Raw genomic sequence first — 24,175 nt, 5'->3', positions numbered from 1 at the left:
ATGAGCTTATATGGTCTTGGGCTACTCCCCATATTGCCATTTGGTTTTATGGTGGAACCTCAATTTCATCATGTTGGTTTAGTTTGGAAAGCAAGATAAGGGATGAATAAAATTTGAAATTACCCTAAATGTGAGGAACCCATTTTCCATTATTCCAATTTCCATCCATCAAGATTGCTCCTGTTTTGACATTTTGGCTCATCAACGAAGGGACCTAGACTCGTTGGCATTCTCCTTCCACTTCTCTATATGTGATGTGCAAACCACATTGGCTGTCCTACTATGTCATAATATAGGCCAAAAAAATTGGTGTTTAATTGAATACTATTTGCATGAGTTGTTAATGGTAGTAGGTGACACTTAGTACTATGGTCTAGTGGTATTCCTTTTTATTTTTATTTTGTAGAGTCAGATTAGGCGAGATTAGCTCTTCGCCCATTGCACCTAGAAACCCCTCGCCCGTCCCCTTTCTACTAGATTTTATTAATAATATGAAATACAAGTAGGTGGACTAGGCCAATACCTACTAAAAACAATTTTTTGAAGCCAAACCCTAACAAGATGTAGAAAACTACTTGAAATAAGAAAATCTAGTTACAAATAAAAGGTAAAACCCATCATAACAAAATCGAAAATTGAGGCGAAGAGAAAGATTATGATGATATGTGGCAATAGCACAAGGAGGACAATAGTCCCGCCAATAAACTCCATGATGGTCCACTCCAAAATTTGCCGAACAATCAGCCACCTGATTCCCTTCCTGAAAAATATGTGTAACTCGTATGCACATAGAAGAAAGCAACGTTCGACAATTCAACCAACATTCCCTCAAACACCAGGGAACACTATTATGAGAAGCATAAATGAAAAGAACAATTCAAGATGAATCACACTTAATTCAAAGGGAACGCCAACCCCTCTCCCGAGCTAAGTTTACCGCATGAATTACAACATGCAAGGTGGTTTCCATAAAACTTCAGTAACACGAGACGACTTGGTAAGACGATCAGACAAACCAATTGCGCAAAGAATACAAAGTTCTTTCACATAGTTTTTCATGTTTCCCTTGCTAAGCGAATCAATTTCAAGGAGCTGCCAATTAATTGAGCGAACAATAGCAGTAATGGATGGTCAAATATCGTCAAAACGAAGTTTATAAATGACATGAGTGAAAAATTAGTTATATGGGGAATCATGTAGTTAGCTCACTGATATAAACAGATTATTAATTTATCATCAATTTATGGCAGATAACCATCCCAGGGGGCAAATGCCCTACCAACACATTATGGCACACGAAAGCGAAGTTTACGAGTACAAGAAGTGGAAAGGCAAAGTTACACGTAGCTATAGTTTCACAAAGAGCTTTTAATTTGGCTGGGGAGAAGTCTTAAGCAAATATGTCATCCGCTGGCTTTATCTCCACTTTGTCTTTCTCCAAGTCCTGCAGTTGCTGTTCCTTGGCCAGCTTTTTCAGCCTGGCAACCTCAATATCCTTGCTCATCTTCTTCTTGTACATCTCGGTGTAGGTGATCGGCGCCTCGAGAATCGGCTTCTCTCCCTCCCTCACACTGAGTGGATACACTATTGCATCTTGAGCTGGGTTCTGGAATGTGGCTATGGACAGCCTGCTGCTGTTTGAGTTCACCACTGCTTGGTGATCAGCATTCTTGAACCTCCCATTGCTCAGAAACTGCCCAAACAATTATGCACAATAATTCAATCAGTTCAATTGACTCAAGCCCATGATTTTATTTTTCGTTTTATGCTAAACCGGTAAACCTTAGTGTTGCATTCATGCGCGTGTAAGTAAATCCTGACTCTTGATGCATCAGGAATCTCACTCTCAACAACGGTCACACAAATAAATGTAAGCAACTGACCGTAACATCACAGACTCTATGCAGCCATTTTCCTATTCTCCAATGTCAATTGCCAACAGCACACGCTATTGTAGTAAATATGCGGTGTTTTTCTAAAATATGCACTGTTATGTAGCACAGCTCATCACATAAAAACAATGGCGTTTAATTGCCCACCATCATCATCACAAGCATATCCATTTTTATTGAATTTTTTATGACACATGAAGCCCTCTATAATGTGATAAAAATGTAATCATAATTTACTTCCGTTTCTGTACGACTTTTAACCATTACCATGCTTAAGAAATAAGAAAAACTAATAAAAAAAAATGTTTGAAAACTTTGAGTTTTAACGATAAGGACAAAATAAAGGGTAAAGTGAATAATACCAGGATTGACTTTTTAGTGTAAAAATATGATTTTTCGTTAAGTAAATAGTACTAGGAGCTTTTCTTTAAAGTTCGTTAAGAAATATTTGTAAATTTTATTTTATTTATGCACTTTGTAATGTTCTAATAAAACCGCTATTGTTTGAGTTAAAAAATGTTTGTAAACTGCAAGTTTAATTATAAGATTGTTTAAACTTCGTCGGTGGCTAATCTAACATTTAATTTAACAAAATCTATCATTTGCCAAAAAAATGATAAGATTGTTTGGTATTTACTCACATGACCATGATCTCCGAGATTGACCACAAAAGCTCCTTCCACTGGTTGAACGGTGATCCATGTCTTCCCATCATCCCTAGTAGCCTGAAGGCCACCAACTTGGTCTTGAAGCAAAAGGGTAATTGTGCCCGGGTCCGTGTGGCGCTTGAGGCCAAGAGTTAGGTCGGGCTGAGGGCACTTCGGATAGAAATTCACCACCACTTTTTGGTCCATGTCCACACATGCCTTTGTCAATGCCTCTGTATCCAACCCCATGGCTTCTGATAAAACCCCCAAGAGCTTGCAAGCCAGCCCCATCAGCTCGTCGCTGTACTTCTTCGTCACCTCCCTCCATGCCTCCGGCTTGTCCGGCCACCTCGAGTAGTCCCGGTGGCGAATCGGGTATGAAAAGTAGGTCACAATTTCACGCCAATCTTGCACAGCTTCTCCCTAAATTTACAATCCAAGTATGTCATGTGTTAGGACATAAGTCAGTAGTACTTCAATTTCTAGTATTACTAAACTAATAACGAGTTAATGCGTTCTAACAATTTATTTTTAAAAATAACAATAAGCTAACAAATTTTATTTTGGTGTACAAAGATCCTGATATTTCGAATTCCTATATACAGCGTTGTGATCACCTGTAAATGACTGGACACGATGAATCCACCCTTTTTGCCACCGGACATGTCGAAGCGGAGCTTCTCCTCCGATGGCAAAGCAAAGAACTCTCTAGCGAGACCGGTCATTTCCGATACGAGCTCGGCATCAACTCCATGATCAACAATCTGGAAAATACCCCAGTCCTCACAAGCTTCCACAATCTTCTTGCAAATCTCGGCCCGGCGGCCTTCAACCTCATCGATCCCGGCAAGCGAGATGATCGGAATTTCGTTGCTGAATTCGTTGTAGGCAACCTTTGGACGCTCGTCTTCGTCTCGGACAAATTTTTGTTGTAGGGTTTTCTCATGCGCAATGGATGTGAGCGTAGCAGCAGGAGGAGCCATATTTTGGTGTTGAATTTGTTTGGCTCTGTTTATTTGGTATTGGCTCAAGGGAAGTATATATGTTTTGTGTTTATCTTGGTGAGGGTAGGGTGAGATGTATATATAGAGGTTTAAAGGGTAAATATGTATATTTAGGATTGGGGATATATAGAGATTTAAACGGTGAATATGTATATTTAGGATTGGGGCCGCTACAACTACCTCATGGCTCGTGGAGTGATCTCTTACCAGTCATAAGACTCTCACCGCTACCAAACCACTTTGTATCTTGCTTCTAGAATCTCTCTGGTTTTTATTAAGGGGCGTTTTGATATATGCACCCTGTTTTTAAAAATTTTAGTCTAAACATACACTCCTTTTGAAAATTTGATCAAACATTTTTCTAAAATTTTGGTTATTAATTTCAGTTTTTCACATAAGTTCAATTTTGTTTAGAATTTTAGTTTTTCACGACTTTTTCTGGACATTTCATTTTTATTTTTCTTTTCATCTTATCCCTATATTTATGCATATTTTTATTGTTTGTTATAATTTTACTTTTTTTTTTTGTGAATATAGTAGATTATTTATAAAAAAAAATTGTCAGATTATTATTTAAAAGACCCAACACATAATAAATATTTGTTTGCTTATATAGCTACGTTTATTTACCTATAATATGGACACATTTAGTTTTATAGTGGATTTGATTTTTTGTATTTCTCGGTACATTTGGAATGTAAATGTACCAAAAGGGTTATCTGATAAAGACATTTGATTTTATTGTACATTTGTGATTTTTTGTTGATTTGGTCTTTTGGTACATTTGAAATCTAAACGTACCAAAAGGGTTACCTGACAATGGGTACATTTGGTTTTATGGTACATTTGAAATTTTGGTACATTCGGTTTCTCTGTACATTTGAAATTTAAATGTACCAAAAGGTTACATAACAATGGGTACATTTGGTTTTATGGTACATTTGAATTTTTGGTACATTTGGTTTCTCGATACATTTGAAATCTAAACGTACCAAAAGTCGATACTTTTGTTCTCAAATATACCATAAGTTTTAAGTATATTTTTTTATATATCTATACATGAAAAAATATGTATTGAAGACTTTTTATTGAGACATTTTTAATAAAAAGAGATTTTTTTTTTTTTAAATACTGATAATAAGGTAATGATGAGTTAGTTAATTAATGTAACATCCCACATTGCCCATAGGAGTGGATCCTGTATGCCTTATATGTATATGCCCATCTCTACCTAGCACGAGGCCTTTTGGGAGCTCACTGGCTTCGGAGTTCATCGGAACTCCGAAGTTAAGCAAGTTCGCGCGAGAGCAATCTCAGGGTAGGTGAGCCATTAGGAAGTTCTCGTGTGAGTTCCCAGAAACAAAACCGTGAGGGTGTGGTCGGGGCCTAAAGTAGACAATATCGTGCTACAGTGGAGTCGAGCCTGAGATGTGTTGGGGGCCTGAGCTGGGATGTGACAATTTGGCATCAGAGCTAATCACTGGCCGGAAGTGTGCCGATGAGGATGTTAGGCCTCTAAGGGGGGTGGATTGTAACATCTCACATCGCCCCGAGAAGTGGATCTTATAAGCCTTATTTGTATATTCCCATCTCTACCTAGCACGAGGTTTTTTGGGAGCTCATTGGCTACGGAATTCATCGAAACTCTGAAGTTAAGCGAGTTCGCGCAAGAGCAATCCCACGATAGGTGACCCACTAGGAAGTTCTCGTGTGAGTTCCTAGAAACAAAACCGTGAGGGCGTGGTCGGGGCCCAAAGCGGGCAATATCGTGCTACGGTGGAGTCGAGCCCGGGATGTGGTGGGGGCCCGGGACGGGATGTGACAATTAATTTTTTATTTTATTTTATTAAAAAATGTCATTTAATGCGTAGAAGGGGATTGACGAAATTAAATTCCTATATTATATGCAATTAGTTGCTAAGCTACCTTAGGCCTCTATATAAATGCATTTAAATTAATGACATGGAAATTAAATAAATAGAAAATTATTGAGGTGGCAATTGATCAAAGCGCCTTAATCAAATCTTTAAAAAGGATGAACGTTTAATCTAACAACTATAGAAAAGATGCAGGGCATTCTAATTTTCCCTATTTTTTTTTATTAATTGGGTGGTTTCAAGAAGATTAATTTGTACGTACAATGTGTGGTCCATTTTATATGTAAGAAGAACAATATTATTAAAGAGTAATCAAATATAGGTGTAATGTTCTTTTCTCTTCTGTATAGTTGTTATATTTGACTATATAATTATTAGTATTACTAAGGGTAAATATGTAAGTGTGAGTTATGTTAACTCAATAAATAGTGTAAAACTAATTACTGTTCAATGAGAAATACAAGGATTACAGTTAAAAGTTTTCTTCCTCTCTAAGCTTTCTCTGTAAGTCTCAATATGGTATCACTTGCTATTTGCATCCCAATGATTTCAATCCGTCCAATTTCCGCTCGTGTTCTTCCATTCTTGAAGACAATTCCTCTCTTTTTCTTTGATTTGTGATCTTGCGAAGCTGTATTGTGTGTATCTATGGCTTCTTCGTTGGAATCCTCTCACGAGTCAATGCCAAATCAGGCCCCAATTTCATCTTCATCAAACCTTAACTTCTCAAATTGATATACTTCTCTTATGATTCAGAATATTGGAAGCATGGTTCCGATCAAGCTGAAACGCTCCAATTATCTTCCATGGCGTGTGTTGTTTGCTGCAACTCTTCGCCGTTACAAACTCATTGGTGTCATTGATGACACAAAACCGTATCCTTCTCCTCTGCTTCCAGATTGTTCAATCAATTCGGCCTTTGAACTTTGATATGAAAAAGATCAAAATCTCCTTATTTGGTTAAATTCTACGCTTTCTAAAGAAGTTATTCCGTTTACTGTTACGGTTTCATCATCTCGAGATTTGCAGATCAAATTAGAGCAACGATTTGGTGTTCATGCACACATTCACCAATTGCGATCTCACCTTCAATCTCTTCAGAAATGATCTCTGTCAATCTCTGAATATTTGCATCAAATCAAAGAAATCTCTGATTCATTGACTGCTGCTGGAGCTCCTATTACCGATCGTGACTTGATCGCTGCTACACTTGCTGGATTGCCAGATGAATTTGAGTCATTTATCGATTCTACCATGTTTCATCTTTTTTCCACAACACTTGATGAATTGCATGGGTTACTTCTCACTAAAGAATTGTCCATGTCTCGAAGAAAGAAACTTGATTCCTCTAATGTCACAGAACCATTTCAAGCCTTTTCAGTTCACGCTCATGCTTCTTAAGTTCCTATTCTTCCTACACCACATCTTTGCTGCTCAGTATCCTTAATCACATAATTTTGTGAAGCACAATCATGGTAATCAAGGCAATCACTACAACAATCGAGGCCATAACTACAATAATTGTGGCAATCATGGTTCCAATTACAATTCTAGAGGTAACAATTCGAATCATCATGGCAATCATCATGGCTCTTGCAATTTCAATACATCTGGTTATTGTATATAATGTCAAATTTATGGTTCTACTAGTCATGAGGCTATCAACTGTTATGATCGTATGAATCCTGAGATTGTTGGTAAAGTACCTCCTGCAAAGTTGGCTACGATGTGTGCTTATCATTCAATGAAGCCTAATACTCCATCCTGGCTAATTGATTCTGGCGCTACTTCTCACATTACAAATGACATCTCCAACATTCAATCTCCCAGCCCTTATCATAGAGAAGACAAAGTATACATTGGTGATGGTGAAAGTCTGTCCATTGATCATATTGGTTCTTCTTTGTTACATACTTCATACTCTACATTTTAATTGCATAATGTCTTAAATATGCCTCAAATGCAACACAATTTTCTTTTTACTTATCAGTTTATTAAAGATAATAAATGTTCAGTGACTCTTGATATGGATGGATCCTATGTCAATGATCGTACTATAGGGAAGATGCTTTTCCAGGGACCAGTTAAGGATGGTTTCTTCCCTCTTCAAAGCTTCTCTACACCCTGTCACTCTTTAGTATCTTCCCCTACTTTATTAATCAGTAATAAAGCCTTTGTAAAAGTGCGGCATAGCAGACTTGGCCACCCTTCTTCTTACATTTTCAGAAGGGTACTCTCTACTACTCAACTTGCACTTCAAGGAAAATCTAGAGTGGATTTCTTTTACAAGGATTATGCTTTAGCCAAGAATCTTAAACTTCCTTTTAGTAGTACTAGTTCATTTTCATCCAAGTGTTTGGATTTGTTGCATTGTGACTTGTGACCATCGTTTGTGTTGGCTGTGAGTGGTTATAAATACCATCTGCTTATTGTTGATGATTTCAGTAGGTATTGTTGGTTTTTTCCCTTGAAATCCAAGGCAAATGTGTACTCCACTTCCGTATACTTTCAATGCTATGTAGAAAATGTTCTTGGAAATACAATCAAAATTGTCAGATCTGACTCGATGAGTGAATTCATTGGTAATCAGTTTCAATCTTATCTTAAGTCTCATGGTATTTTACAACAATTCAGTTGTCCCCATACCCCTGAACAAAATGGTTATGTTGAGCGCAAACACAGACATTTAATTGAAACTGCAAAGACTTTGTTAGTTCAATCTCAAGTACCTTATTAGTTTTGGGTTGAAGCATTCTCAACTACTGCCTATTTGATTAACAAACTCTATATCTCTAGTATTCCCCAGTCTCCTTGGGAACTTTTGTTTCACATTCCTCCAGATTATTCACGGTTGAAAATATTTGGATATAGCTGCTTCCTATGGCTTAAACCTTACATCTTTTCCAAATTGGATAGTAAAAGTAAACATTGTGTTTTCTTAAGGTACATTGTTCAACATAAAGGGTACAGGTGCTTAGATCCACTCACTCAGGGCATTTATATTTCCAGGCATGTAATTTTCAATGAAATCAAAATTTCCATATCATAAGATTATAGCTACTGCATATACTACTTCATCAACTTTATTATTTTCACTTATTAGTCTTGAGTTTACCATTCCTCATTGTGCTCTATCTATAGCACCAGTTCATCAAGTGTCTACTCCTACTCTAAGTAATCATCTTAATGCTGAATCTCCACTACATGAAGATCTTGCATCATCATCAAGTGCAGCTTCTTCAATTACTATAGTTCCTCATGTTGTTACCGATATACATCTAATAGTTACTTGGTCTAAAGCATGAGTTTTTAAACCTAAGGCTTACTCAGCAACTAAACCTCCATTGTCATCTTTAATTAATCATGTTCCAACTACATATCTTCAAGCATTCAAGTTTGCACACTGGAAAAATGCTATGCAAGAGGAATTTAATGCATTGTAGTCCACATGTACATGGTCATTGGTGCCTTCTACTTCTAATCAAAATGTTGTTGGTTGTAAGTGGGTCTTTAGGATCAAGAAACATCTAGATGGCAGCATTGATCGATATAAAGCTCGGCTTGTAACCAAGGGCTTTCATCAACAAGAATGGCTAGATTACAAAGAGACTTTTAGCCTAGTGGCTCAACCTATAACAATTAGGATTCTTTTGTCTCTTGTTGTTCAATAGGACTGGTTTTTGAATCAACTGGACATTAGTAATGCCTTCTTACATGGTGATCTCAAAAAGGATGTCTTAATGACTCAACCTCCTGGCTCCTATGACCTTAGTTTTCCCAACCATGTGTGTAAACTCAAAAAGTATCTCTATTGTGTAAAACAAGCTCCTAGAGTTTGGTTTGACAAGTTGTTCAGCAATTTTCACTCTTTTGGTTTTCAACACTCAACTTTAGATGCTTCTTTCTTTGTTCTTAATGCTTTTGTGTTGGTAATTGTTTTGGTCTATGTTGATGATATTCTAGTGACTGGACCAAATTCAGATGTCTACAAACTCTTCATTTAGAAGCTTAGTTCATTTTTTCCAGTCAATGACCTTGGCTCTTTGCATTATTTCCTTAGTCTTGAAATTCATAGGACTTTTGAAGGTTTATTTCTTTATCAAAGTAAATATTTACTTGCTTCAGAGAACAAAAATGGAAGCTGCTAAACCTTGTACAACCCCTTTAAGCTACATCAAACTTGATCACATTGGACCACTTTTCTTAGATTCTGCAAAGTATAGGTTTATAGTTAGTGCCTTACAATATTTGGCATGGACCCAGCCTGATTTTCTTTTGCAGTTAATCAAGTATGTCAGTTTATGCATGCTCCAAGGGAATCTCACTTGCAAGCAACCAAGAGAATCTTGAGGTTTCTCAAAGGTTTTCTCACACAAGGTTTATGGTTCAAAAAGGGTTCATTCATCTCTCTGCCTTCTCAGATGCTGACTAGGCAAGCTGTCCATTTGACAGAAGATCTATAAGTGGTTATTACATTTTTTGGGATCCAATTTGATTAGTTGGAGTGCCAAGAAGCAATCCACTGTTGCTTGCAGTTCCATAAAAGCTGAATGTAGGTCATTAGCTCACACTACTGTAGAAATCACCTGGCTTGCAAAGTTCATAATGATACTGGTCTACCACTTCTTAAAGTTCCTGATTGATGGTGTGATAACATCTCTGCCATTTCATTGACATCAAATCTAGTGTTTCATGCTCGCACTAAACACGTGGAAATTGACTACCATTATATCAGAGAACTTGTTCTTGCACATTTGATCAAAGTTCAATATGTTTGTAGTCAGGATCAACTTGCAGACATTCATATTAAAGCTTTAACAAAACAAAGGTTTCAGTATTTGTAGTCTAAGCTTCCTCTCGGTTCTTTTTAGCACCAAGTTAAGCTTGAAGGGGTGTAAAGAGTAATCAAATATAGGTGTAATGTTCTTTTCTCTTAGGTAGATGTATAAGTCATCCGCTGCTTTCGGCTTGGATAGTAAAAGAGGTGATGTAAGATACTTCTTCAGGTCTTGGAAGGCTCTTTCACAATCTTTATCCCATTTGTCTCGCTGTGCCCTCTTGATGGTCTTGAAAAAGGGCTTGCATCGATCGGTGGACTGTGAGAGAAAGCGGTTGAGGGCAACTGCTCGTTCGGTTAAGCTTTAGATCTCTTTTAAGGTAGTTGGAGACTTCATCTCTAGGATCACTCGGATTTTCTTAGGATGTTCTTCAATTCCTAGTTGGGTTACTAAGTACCTAAGGAATCGACCTGAAGATACTTCAAACATGCATTTGGTGGGGTTGAGCTTCATCTTGTACTTTCTAAGGATGTTGAAAGTTTCCGTTAGGTTGCGGATGTGGTCCGACCGCTGTTTGCCTTTTACCATGATGTTGTCGACATAGACTTCCATGGTTACCCCAATTTGCTTTATGAACATCATATTTACTAACCTTTGGTAAGTGGCCCTCGCGTTCTTGAGGCTAAAGGGCATGACCTTGTAGCAGTAGGTGCGTCGCTCGATTATGAGTGCGATTTGCTCCTTGTCTGGCCCGTATATGGCTATTTAGTTGTAGCCGAAGTATATGTTTAAGAAGCTAAGCAGCTAGTTCCCGGAAGTTGAATATACCAATAGATCAATTTGAGGAACCGGATAAGGATCTTTTGGGCATGCTTTGTTAAGGTCGGTGTAATCTACGCAAACCCTCAGTGTGCCCTTCTCTTTTTTCACGACTAGCGCGATGTTGGCAAGCCATGCTGAGTATACTACCTCTTCTATGAATCTGACCTCCAGTAGCTTGTCAATTTCGACCTCGATGATCACTACTCACTCGGATACGAAATGTCTTCTTTTTTGGATCACCAGTTTGGCAGCTATCTCGGGATCGATGTCGGGCATGTCGGAAGTTAACCATGCAAAGATGTCTCGGTTTTCCCTAAGGAAAGTGGGAAGTTCTTCCTTTTAGGCTAGACTTAGATGTGAGCCGATTTTAGCCGTCTTTTCCGGTTGCTGAGGATGAAGAATGATGACTTCGGCTTCCTTTTCGGGTTTCCATTTTATCTCGTCTGCTTGGGCTCCATCTTCTTGATCCGCTTACTATAATTGTTATTTAGTAGCTTCATCTTTTTGGACTTTGGTAGCCTCTATGAGGGTAAAGATCTTCTTCTTTGATTTCTTCAACACTTGCACAGTGCATCTTCGAGATGTGGCCTAGTCAGACTTGATTTCTTCGACTCATTTTCCCGGGATGCGGAATCAGATCTTTTGATACTTGACGGAAGTGACAGCATCCAGCTTGATCAACCAAGGTCTCCTAAGAATCCTATTGTAGGGAGATGGGTCGCTTACGATCGCGAACATCTATTTTGAGACAACTAGGGGTGTTTTCACGTCAAGTGTGATGTAGCCAATAGTAGTTGAGGTGTGCCCGTTGAATCCGATGAGTACATATGTTCGGCGTATAATTGTGCTTTCCAGGCTCATCTTCTGAATGATTGAGAATTGAAGTAGGTTGACTGCACTTTCGTTATCAGCCATCATTTTGTCGACTATAACATGGGCTAGTTAGATAGATACTACTAATGCGTTGTCGTGTGGGAAATCGACGTCTTCTGCATCCTACTCGATGAAGCCAATAATGGGTCCAGGTTGGGTGTTGACTGATTGAACATGTGAGACTAGTAGAGCCTGCTGGATCTTTCTTTTTTTGGAGTTGGTGGTAACCTTCAAGTGCACTGATTCGGCAAAGATACCATTCATTCGAATCGTCGTGGTTAGCGACTCCTCATCGTCATCTGCGTTCCTTCTAGGCTGTGCAGCTGGCTTGTCCAAGTATCTGTCGACCTTGTCTTCTTTCACTAGCTTCTCTAGGTAGTTCTTCCAAGTGTAGCAGTTGTCGGTTGTGTGACTGGGACCTCAGTAGAATGCACAGTATTTGGTGTGATCCAACTTGGAAATATCTCCCTTTGATTGTTTCGGCAGCTTCAACCATGGCTCATTCTTGATGTCGCGTAGGATTTGGTGGATCGAAATTGAGAACTTAAAGTAGTTCTTGGTTGTCAAGCCTTCTTTGGTCGTGGGTTGGTCCTTATGTTTGGCCTCCTAACTACTTTTGTTGGACTGCTTCCCATCTTCCTTCCTTTGATCCATGACTCTTTTCGAGGTTGCTTAGGTGCCTTGTCTGCTCGCCGAGCCTCATCCCAAAGTGCATGCTTTTCTACCAGAGCAAATGAGTCTGCTAGAGTTAGGTCTTCTTTCATGATCATTTCTCCGAACAATGGATGGTCTGCTAAGAGTCCTTTTTGAAAGGCTGTGTTTGCTATCGAGTTGTCTTATTTGATGATCTTTGCCTTATCTTCTTTGAACCTCTTCACATAGTTGCGGAGCGACTCCTTTGGGTTCTTCACATTGAACAAGTGATCGGATTTTTTCTTGATCTAGCGGTAGGATAAGTATTCTTTAGTGAAACCAAGGAAAGATCATCAAAACTCTAGATGGATAGTGGTGGCAAGGATTGAAACCAATCTTGCACTTCGACTTGTAAAGTGGTGGCGAAGATTTTGCATATAAGGGCATCGTTGCTTTAATAAAGGACCATCGTGTTTTGGTAGTGCTTCAAGTGTCTTTCTGGATCTCCATTTCCCTTGAAAGATGTGAAGTGTGGCATGCTAAACTTGCATGGAAGCTCTGCTTGCTCGATTTCGTCCGTGAAGGGTGACCTGCTAATGTTGGTCAAATCCCGTCATAGTGCTTCATCGACCCCTTCATTGCGTTGGAAATTACGCAATCACTCGTTGAGGAGCCTTTCAACCTCTTCCTGAGTTTTCCTTTGTTGGGGTAGCGAGCTCTCGGCTACCCCCAGTCTTGACCTGTTGGTCTAGGCTTTCTTCTACGTTATCGGCTCGTCTATGCTACGATGACGGTGCATGTGGTTCATTCCTGGCAGTCACAGGCTGCTGGTTGAACTTGAACTGGATTGAGTGACTGGTTCTAGTCGTCGTGCTGCATACTCCGATGTGATGTGGATGATGCTCATTACGGGCCTAGTTATGAATAAATGCTTTGCCTAGAAGACTGCTCATGTTGATTATCGGAGCGTGGCCCCAACCGTGAGTGTATACTCGTCTGCAGGCCTAGTCAAGAGTGCACGCTCCTCCGCGCGCTAAAATAAGAGTATACGTTATCTCAGGGGCCCAATCGAGAGTATATGCTGCCTGAATGCTCGGTTCGTGGCTGGTCGAGTGGCTGTTTGCCGAGACGCTACTGGAAAGGTTCCTCGTCTACCCTTGTCTTATGTCAAGACACCTTGTCTAGGGCATGTTGGATCTCGGTGCGTTGCAAGAGCTGATTCACCAAGGTCATCTATTGTGCAAGGGTGATCGTCAACTCTAGGACTTGTTGGGACAAATGTTGTTCGTCATTCAGATTGGAAGAGCTTGGAAAGAATGTGCCTCTTTGGGTAGTTGGGAAATGTTAAATCTGTGGAGAAATGTGGTGAAAATACCCCCAGTTCGATGGTAAGTGCGAATGGTTGAGATAATCCTGGGCCAACTCAGGCTTCTTAGGAAACCATAGGAGCAAGATAGGCTACAAGAGCAAGCTGGGCCACGAGAGTAGGTTGCTCGACGTGTGGCGCACTCGAGTGCTAGGCTTGGGCTTGCTTTGGCCAATTTACCTTGGGCTTGGAGTGACACGGCTTGGGCCATGGCCTTGGTACCGTGGGCCCTGGATGGCATAACAAGCTTAGATGACATGGCTTGGGCCGTGGTAGTGGTGCCATAGACCTCACCGTGGGTAGGCACCGTGATGGTTGCCATGGTAGAGCCTTGTGGTGGTGGTGTCGTTCCACTTATTATCACGTTTAGCCTCGTAGATCGCCATGGTCACATCTCTTGAACATTGGAATTTTCGTTCGTTGAAGTTTCCAAATTTCTAGCCATTGTACTTTTCTTTTACGTTTTATCAAAGAATTTTGCAAATAAAAAATTCTAAAAATAAAAACATACGAAAAATCTACACTTGGTTGGTATTTTGGGTGAGGTTCATGATTTGTAGCTAATTAGGAATAATTGAATAATAAATCAATTACTTAGCTAATTAATAGAATAATTTCCTAATTATTTAGCTAATTAATATAATAAAAGATGAATGATTTGGGAGTTACCTTGTGGAGAGGATTTGATGAGGATGGATGAAATAGGTTTTGAAGTATTACCTATTTTGGGCACTTTTGACTTAGTTGAGGGATGATTGTTCATTGCTCACGCGTAGGAGTCCTGGTGTGCCTCGAAGGTAATTTTTTCCTTTTCACCCAAAAATCCACGTGTCGCCTTGTGATTAGTTTTGGCTCCACAATGATGGTGTTAGTAGTAATGGTGGCGCCAGTGGTAACAACAAAGATAGGGGTATGGTGGTGGTGCCAATAGTAGGGTGTGTGTGGTTTGGATGTAGAGATAACAATGGTAGGAAGAGCAGAGACATTGTCAATTGTCGTGGAGTGATGATGGTGATGGCAATTATGATTGTAGTGGTGGTGGTGGTGGTGTAAGGTTAGTATTTATTGTGGTAGGTGGTGGCGGTCACTCTGTTCTCCAAAAGATAAAATGTATGTAGAAGATTGAACAATATCATTTTTAAAACCTAATGAGGGTATTATAGGAATTGAAATATTCATTAAAAACTCAAATGTACTTTTTATGAAAGCAACTTTTAAAAGCAACCTACAAGTTGCTTTAAAAATATGCCGTCTAGAGACTGTTGCTTTTAAAACAAGCAGGATATTTTAATTTTACCAAACATTTTTTGTTGCTTAACTTAAGTGAAACATTTTTTGGTAAAAAAGTAAGAGTGCTGATAAACCCACCCCATTGTCTTATTTCTTCATCCACATTTTAATGAAAATATTAGTGACATGTTTATCCTTCTAGAAAAAGACTTTTAAATCCTACCCATTTTCTCTCCCTCACCGTCTATTTCTTTTCGTCTCCAGTTTTCTCTCTCTTTTGTTTCATCTCTCTCTTCGACTTTAACCGCCACGACCGAAAGTTGTTATTGGTCTAGTACTTTCATTGTAGAATAGAACTTAGCTGCTGAAAAATCATCAGCAACTCATGTTGCTGACCAATCACAGATGGACACGTGTCTAAGTAATTGATTTTTTTAATCACAGATTAGACACGTGTCCATCTGTGATTTGTTAGCAGTAGGAGTTGTTGCTGATTTTTTCAGCAGCCAAGTTCTTTCCTTCATTGTAGCCTCACTATAGGTTTCCTTTGCCCTTGTATCATTTTTTCCCTGAAATTCATTTCATGTTCTAATACTTAGATGTTAATGACAGTTGGATACAATTAAATCTCGAAAGGTTTGGGTTTTGCCCTTGTATCATTTCAATACCAAGATTGGGGATTTTGGGTTGGTGATGTTGAAAATAGAGGCGGAATGAGAAAAGTGGTGGGATGATAAGGGGGAAGAGGGTTAGTTGTCCTTCACAGGCTACTCTTTCTTCCCTACTTTGTCCTCTTGACTTGCAACCATGGTTACCAATTAACGCATTTTGCTGCTAAAGGAAGTTGAGGGAGGGACTGAGGTGTAAAGAGTATAATGAAGATGTGGAGATGTGATATAAGGTTATTTTAGGAATGATAGTGGGTGGGAAAATATGATTTTAGCTTTTCAATTTTTTTTGTAGTGGGTGTAAAAATAAAAAAAAATAAAAAAAATAGGGAGACAACTTGTGGTAAGCTACGGTTATCCTCTCCTTGTAGGGAAGAGAAGACTCACAAAGGTATTTCAGCCTCCTCCGGGCCACAAGTTTGGCTTCCAAACCAGCAGCGGGTTTCGAATCCAAAACCTCTAGTTTTTAATTTTAAGAAATCAAATCCTGGCAATTCACTTTTACCACCGGACCACTAGCTCGTAATTGATAATGAGGTGAGTCTATCATCACTTAAAAGTAAATACCAAGTGGAACCTTAATATAACTTACAATAGTCACATGACTTGTAATTAAAAAAAAAAATTAAGAACGAAATCAATCAATTGAAAAGCAAAACGTTATCATACAATCCCAATTTTTACAATGTTTAGTGATGAGTTAATTACAATAAGTGAAGATATAACGTGCCTATAAATGTTGGTTGGGTTAAAAAAACGTCAGCAAACAACTTTGAATATTACATACTTGGTTGTCAGTTGATTCACGACTTATATTTAATTAAGAACACCCTGCCATACAGAAATCAAAATACTAAAAGTTTAAGAGAGGAGAAATAATTTAGAAAATAACAGTTCTAACAACCAAAACACTCAATCATTTAATTTTTTTTTTTTTTCAACTCTTAATTTTTCTTTTACCAAAACATTTGATGTTCTAAATTTTTTAATAAGTTATTTAAAAAAAAAAAACACTACAAACTTAAACCAGCCCGTAATAACGAGTTAATTACAATAAGTGAAGAAATAACGTGTCTATCATTTGACCAAAAAAAATAAATGAATAAATTATTTTTTAAATATCAAGAGAGGAGAAATAAAAATAAAGGTTCTAACTACTAAGATCCTCCATCGCTTAATTTTTTTTTCTCTTTTCAATTCTTAAGTCGATGACTTGTAACTTGTAATATTTGTTTAAGGTAGGAATTGCCAACAACTATTAAACACCAGAAATTGAAAACACAGCCAACAGATAAGGTGATTGTGGGCGGAAGTCGCGTCACGTGATCTTCATTCTTCACCGAACAATTTCCCAACCTCCTCTCGGTCTCAGCTAGCCATGCCCATGCATGTGCCTACCCGCCCCCTTTGTTGGTAACATTTTAGTGTATGGATATATGACTTCCATTGGATCTCACTTCCTACAGTCACCTAGTGTCGTTGCTTTGATAGAAAGCTTCTGAGTGCTTAATTCTTATTACTAATATGTATAATTCGTATAAACTAAATTAAAATCTACATCAAGTTATGATATCACTTATTGCAAAAAGCATTCTCTTAACTCCTCTTTAATCACCACTTAGTACTACAATCTCATGATATTCTTCTTCACTTGGAAGTGAGAGGTCTTAGGTTCGATTCTCGCGGCAAAAGCGAGTTTGAACCACATTATTACTTGTCCATTGTAAGGCTAAACTCATCCCCTCCTCTTAGTGTAAACAATATTGTTTTTTTTTTTTTTTAACTCCTATTTAATCATGTGTACTGTCCAATTGTGATGTTTTATTTTACAAGACATCGACACATTTGAGGAAAGTAGTCCTCCTTTATGCAAACATTCACTTTATGTGAAATATTGCTGCATGCATTTCTTCCATAACAAGTATTCGGCATGACGATAGAAAATAAAGTTGCTAGGTGGAATGTCACTCATCCATAACTTCTATTATGAAGCACACAAAAAGTAGTCATTATAACCACACAAAAGAAGAAAACTATATGTAACCACAACTCCTAAATTCCTAATATAGTACATCTACGACTCTACGTACTTAGAGGAGGCACACCAGTAACACTAGAGAAATTTCGTGTATAGCTGCATAAGAGCATCACAGCCCTTAGGCCAAATATATGTCGACTATGTATGCTTGGAATTGGAGTACAAAAGATTAGTCAGATGGATAGGTTTAAAATGCGACACATGATCACGTATACAAGAGATTTACAAATGAATCCTTAATCATTTGTAATTCTCTCTTAATGCATTAATCTACATATTTTTAATTCCATCTAATATCTTGTAAAATGTAAGTAATGTATAAAACATTGTAAAGAGTGGGTAATAAAGTTTAGGGAGTGAAGTTTGAGTAACGAATGATTTCTTAAACTCTCAATTAGCTAGGTTGATAAGGTACACATTAATTTGAGGTAAAAATTTACTATACTTTCCTATAAATAAGAGTACAATGCATTCATTAATAGAAAGGAGTGGCGGCGGCTATGCCAAAATATTGAAATTTAGTGCCTATACAAACTCCAAAGGGAAAGAAATCATGAAAGTTCATCGATCTGCAGGAGGTGCTACCAGTGTTCCTGGTCCTGTTTCTGTTTTCTTTTTCTTTCTTTTTCTATTTGGAGGAGATGTGAGTACTGCAAAGCCAACTCAAAGTTTATTAATTAAAATTACAAAAGTTCAGAAGGTGAAACTTTTTTCATCGAGTGTGACAGATGAGAAATTTGCATGCGACCAAAATGCTAGGGTTGTGGAATTCCAACACTTTATTCCTTGTATGTTTCTTGTCTCCAGCTATCAGGTAGCATATTAGCCACCAGAGCACAGGGCTTCCGCAAGAGGCCCACTAAGTATGGTGTGCTGGACCTCATGCATATACACATAGCAACGTCCAATGTTATAGCACACGTCTAGTGAGATATGAACTTTTAAAGTCCCGTTCTCCTCTTCTATTGTTACGATCCGTCCTAAAAAATATTATATTTTAATTCCTCAACGGTGGTAAATAACTAAAATGCCCTTAAAAGGAGAAAGTATTGACTTTGGTTGACCTTTTGAGTCGTGACACTTACGATCTATCAAATTAGCATATTATTGCAGTACTCGACAACATAAACGAATGGGGCAAGCTGAACAAAATTCGAATTACAACAAAGATTTAACAAAACTACAAAGTTCAAAGGCGTTTAATAATTACAATCCTCTAGATATTTTCCTATTCTATTATTTTATTTTGTTGGGCTTTGGGCCTAGTGGGACCCACCCATTATTTATTTTCTCAAGTCACCTTTACTCTCCCTCATTTTCCTATTTCTCTTCTTTCTCTTCCCTTCCTCTTTCTTCCCAAACTACTACACAAACACTGACGGCAGCTTCGTCGATGTTCTCCGACAAACCAAGCCACCCAACCACCATCATCGTACTCCCTTCTTCACCATGGACCTAACCCTAGTCTTCGTTTGGCGAAAATCTATCCCCAACGACGATTTGATAAGCTCCGTTGCGGGATAACTTTCCTGTGTTTCCAGCGGAGCTAAATCTTGAAACTAGTACCATCTGATAGGTCCCATTTAGTAGATACATATTCACAGATTGCATGAGTGAAATGGTTGAGATCTGATGCAGATTCGAAGTGGAGAAGTTTGCCCAGTTTTAGACGAGAAATTGACTACCGACGAGGGTTTTCTAGCCAAACGGTAAGGAATTAACCCTCAAAGCTACCACCATTGTGTTCATCTCCATTCCAAGACTTCAAATATGTCATTGGATCGGACATGGGAGTAACGACAGTGGCACAGTGACGCCATAAAAAAATTATAGCCAAAACAGCAGAATCCGGCGAGGTTGCTGCGGCAACCTAACTCGGATCCGGGTCAACCCCACCCGACAACTTGGTTCAAACGTGGTACGAACCTGATCCAAACATAATCCAACCCGACAACCCAGTTTGACCCTTCTGACTAGACATTCCGACACGTCTCCAAATTCAGGACGAAAATTTTCAATTATATTTCATATATTCTGCCACTTGGTTTAAAAGAATATTCCGTCTAACACGTAATATCCCTCTTTCGATGATGGACTATTCTGCTTCCAACAACCACCTCAGCTCTCGGCTCGTGGAGGCACGTGCTGGCCTTTCGCTGATGTGCGACGGCATGCGGAGAACTCGAGATTCCTCTTTTGGTTTCTTAGCGTGTTGAATCTAAATTCGTCTTTTGCTTTTCTAAATTTGATTATTTTAGTATAGTTTCATCAATCAATCATGTTTCATACAAATACATGATTTTAATTTTGTCCTTAGTAATTATTGCAGTGGTTTCATACTTATGTGAAGCTTATCTTGAGGACCCTTAAAGCTCGCAAGGCGGTTTCGACGACATGTTGTGAGTAAGCTTTTCTTTCTAAACTATTATATTATTTGTTTTCGAAAGTACTTTTATGATATGCTTTCATCTCATGCTTGCTTTTGCTTACATTAATGCAATTGCTTTTTGTTATATTGATGGTTGTGGGTTATGCTTTGGGAACCTTTATTGGGAAATGTTTTACTTACCGTGCAGTACGTTCTTCGGAGTTGCCATGCTTATGCAATATTATGACTTGAGACATTATCCATGGCATGTTTTCGTATGATTTACTTGCTCATGTATGCTTGATGATGCCCAAAGATTCTTTAATAATAGTGTCTTAGTCAAGGACCAACTTTACGTGTATGTTCACATGCACTGGTGCATTCATGCATTTATTTTGGATACAGATTAGGTGTTAGCATGTACTAGGTAAGTAAGACTTATATGGGAGCACATAGCGCCAATTTCACATATATGTAGTACTAGAACATAAACTTTATACACTTGGTCTATTCATTTCACAGGATCTTTACATAAGCTCGTGTGTCTAGATTGTCTGATAAGCATCCCATAATGTTGATTATTGATTGTGTTACTGCTGCTTGGATTTCAGCTTTCTGTTAGTGCTATGAAATATTATATTTAATGTTATTAATGTTATCGATGACATACTCTGGATTTGCGATTCTACTTGTCTTTTTTCTCTAAATAATTTTATATTTCGAGTAAGAGTATTATTATGTTATTCTTTTAACACCTCGTTTTGCATACTTACATAGTACAATACTTTGCGAACTCATACTTGTTTTACAGCGAGGGGTTACCTACACTTTTGAAAAGAAAAGGTTTTAGAAAAACTATTACTTTGCCCATTCACATTTCTATTTTGCGCCCCTCCGGGTCCCAATATCAATTTCTTGGTATGGCGAAAGCTTTTTGATGGTTCTGCCGACCTTGATACAACATACGAATTTACTTTCTTTTTTTGTATAAATGCCCATCATGTTCGAGATGAGAATATTACAATGTACTATTTATTTATGCTCTAGCACTCACGTGTGTATTAATAGCTCCAACCCTTCTCTGCGCACTCACGATTTATTTTATACTTAAGACTTTTAGGTTAGGTTTAATGCTCTCATACTTTTTTCACATCATCTACATTTTATGGCTTCATTACTTTTTACGTAGCAGCCAGTACGCCTTGATTTGAGTGTCCATGTGAACATTTTAGGTTAGGATGTGTCACATATGGTTTTAGAAAATTGTAATCACTCATTATTCGATCATAAGTCTAACAGTAAGTGATTATTTTACTTTTGTTATTTGACTTTCTCCTCCATCGTTGAATTAAGATCAAACGATAGATTATCATAATTTTCTTGAACCATGTGTTCTAGGAGAACGAGATTGATGAAATTTAGATGTTTTTGTTTTCTAATAAAAATTGTTACTGGCAACATCCTTTTCTTCTTATTATTTTAGAAAATTGATAATGAGGAGGAGAACGAATCAAACATAGAAAATTGGGTGTAGAGTGATGAAGGGAGAGCAACTTACTCGGTAATAATATACTTCATTGTAACGCACTATTGTATTATAATATGAGTGGAAAAAAACCTCTTAGAAAGGGTGGAAAAATCTCCTCTTGTTATCTTTTTATTTTAGTAAGAAATCACGGGTTGATTTTATGTCATATACTAAGAAAAAATTTAAAAAGTATTATTTTTGTCACTCTAAAAATTTTATTTTTCACTCCGAACTTCCGATAACAGTTTTCAATTTCTTATGGAAGCCCAAACGATCCTTGACCTAATCCACTCTAAGCCCATTACTAAGCTCGAAAAGCCGTCACAATTCAAATGATGAAACCTTAACGGCTAGTTTAGCCAACGTGGCAAATTCGACGAACCGCACGCGCCAACGGTCACATTCCCGTTCAAGAAACCCCGTTCACCAAACCGCCTCTTTATAATCCTTCCAAACTTTATCCCAAAGCCATCGACATTTCTCGTCTCTTTCAAGAATTTGAATATCAGCGCCCACTGCTTTCTTTCTCCGATCTCCAACTTCCGATCCGTCGATCGTTTTTCCGACGACCCTTTTCGTTTCTCAGCGACTTTTCAATTCGGATTCAATGGAGACTCCATCGTCAATCAGGAGAGTCACGAGGTCTCAGACTTCGGTCGCTCAGAACAGCAGCAACATTCCCCTTTCAAGTGAGTCCTCTCACTTTCTTTTGTTTCCTTCCAAACAATCGAATGATCGTGGAAAATAAAATATGGGTACTTAGGGTTCTTGATGCATGGGCTTTAATGGGTTTATCTTATCAAAGTCTGATTTTCTTTTCTTGAATATGTAATTTTCAATCAGAATCGGGACTTTTAATACTTGGGTTTTGATGGGTTTATCATAAATTTGATTTTCGTATCTTGAATCATTAAATTTTCAATCAGAAATCGGGATTTTAATACATGGTTTTCTTCTCTTGTTTTGTTGATCTTTCTTCAGGAAAGACTGAAGATTCTGAGAAGGCTCTCTCAAAATCGAGACCAAGAAATGGGAAGCAACAACAAGATTGGTCGGCACTGATTGACATCACCAACGATTCTCCGATTGTTGGACTTGCAATGGGAAGCTTGGAGACTCCATCATCGGCCATACTCAAACAGAGAAGCTGCAGAGCCAAGAACACACCTGGGTCCGGAGAGGCCTTGCTGAGAGGTCAAGTCAAGACCCTTTTGCAGCAAGTTGAAGAGGAGGCTGAGTTCTCAAAGATATCGCTCGAAAGCCGCCCTATTTGCCTTATTCAAGGCCTTATCGCCAACTCTCCGATGGGACTCCTGGCGCCAACGCCAGTGAACACGCCACAGGTCTCTGATCTCTCTGTTGGTGCAAGTGGAAGCAACAAAGTTGGTCCGAGTTGTGAGCAACCTTCTCTTGTTCAAGAACAATTAATTTCTCAGGTTGGTTTCTGCAATAATCTGATTGTATTTACTTGTTTTAACTTTTAGGTTTGCCTCAAAAAATTGTAAATTACTGATTATTTTTTGTTCATCCATGAAAATGTGGTAGGTGGTATGTGACATCTTAGAAGGAAAAAATCAGGGGAGCCTCGAATCTCAGAAGAGTATCCTGAGCCGCTCTCTGCTGCTGGATTTCTCCGAGAAGTCCGAAATCTCCTCACTTTCATCAGAGTGCTCCTCTGTGATTACCGACAGCAAGGAGAAGTCATCATCCCCAGATGATGACAATGCTTCCATCTGGTCGATGCAGGTCAATGCTAGCACCCATGATGAAGATGAGGAAGAAGCAACCGATGAAGAAGAAGACTATTATCTGAAGCTGAATGAATGTTATGGAATGGAAGAAGAAAAGAAGCAAGATGGAGGATACAATGTGAATGAGCTTTGTGATAGCATTAGCAATATTTGCGTCGATGAGACGAGAAGGATTCCCAAGTTTGAAGGAAAGCATACCAGATTTGCGTATGACAGTGAAGATGAAATCGTTGAAGAAGAAGAAGAAGAAGATTCTGCAAAGACTCCGGAATCATCTTCACCAGGTGCACTGCGGCTGAAGGGATTGCCAACACCAAAGGGGAAGCACCTACGGTTTCTTGAGGAGGAAGATTGATAGATTCTGGTTTCAAGGTGCTGAAGTTGTTTGGTTTTCTTTCTTGATAACCATGTTAGCGAAAAGCTTTGTTTTTTGTTTGGATTTCATGACACCAAAAAATGACATGATTGTCATTCATCACTTTGATTTTTAATGAATGAAATATTCTTTGCTAGTTTTAACCAGTTGGTGCTTCTGTGTTAATCATCAATTCAACTATGTTAACTCACTGGTTTCAAATTATTGACGAGAAGGCGAGGCACAATTTGTCAGCAGCAGGCTCGTTTCCTGCGGGAGATGGCCACCATTCCTTTCTATCTGCGGTAGCCGATAGAAACTGAAGCCTCCGCAGCAGCAGGGTCG

The 24,175-nt window shown here is 38.5% G+C and overlaps 2 protein-coding genes across 5 annotated transcripts; one reads left to right on the top strand and one right to left on the bottom strand.

Moving 5' to 3' along the window:
* Positions 1–1,209: 1,209 nt before the first annotated feature.
* On the bottom strand, positions 1,210–3,770 carry LOC137733899 (naringenin,2-oxoglutarate 3-dioxygenase). The gene is made up of 3 exons (XM_068473120.2): positions 3,157–3,770; positions 2,534–2,962; positions 1,210–1,693 (listed from the first exon to the last, which is right to left on the bottom strand). The coding sequence occupies exons 1-3, from the start codon at positions 3,520–3,522 to the stop codon at positions 1,391–1,393; spliced, it is 1,098 nt and encodes a 365-aa protein (XP_068329221.2). The 5' UTR covers positions 3,523–3,770; the 3' UTR covers positions 1,210–1,390.
* Positions 3,771–19,634: 15,864 nt separating this feature from the next.
* Positions 19,635–23,994, top strand: LOC137730317 (uncharacterized). Of its 4 annotated transcripts, none has more exons than XM_088685899.1 (4): positions 19,635–19,746; positions 20,158–20,227; positions 22,706–23,160; positions 23,270–23,994. In XM_088685899.1, the coding sequence occupies exons 3-4, from the start codon at positions 22,825–22,827 to the stop codon at positions 23,828–23,830; spliced, it is 897 nt and encodes a 298-aa protein (XP_088542025.1). In that variant the 5' UTR covers positions 19,635–19,746; positions 20,158–20,227; positions 22,706–22,824; the 3' UTR covers positions 23,831–23,994. The 4 variants fall into 4 exon arrangements, with proteins under 4 accessions (XP_088542025.1, XP_088542023.1, XP_088542024.1 ...); XM_088685897.1 differs by having other exon boundaries at positions 20,158–20,231; XM_088685898.1 differs by lacking the exon at positions 19,635–19,746 and having other exon boundaries at positions 20,124–20,231.
* Positions 23,995–24,175: the final 181 nt, after the last annotated feature.

The sequence above is a fragment of the Pyrus communis genome, chromosome 15 (assembly GCF_041283825.1).
Source record: "Pyrus communis isolate YQ-2024b chromosome 15, ASM4128382v1, whole genome shotgun sequence".
Taxonomy (NCBI): Eukaryota; Viridiplantae; Streptophyta; class Magnoliopsida; order Rosales; family Rosaceae; genus Pyrus; species Pyrus communis.
Note: the sequence above shows the minus strand (reverse complement) of the source record. Positions and strands in the feature narration are given on the sequence as shown.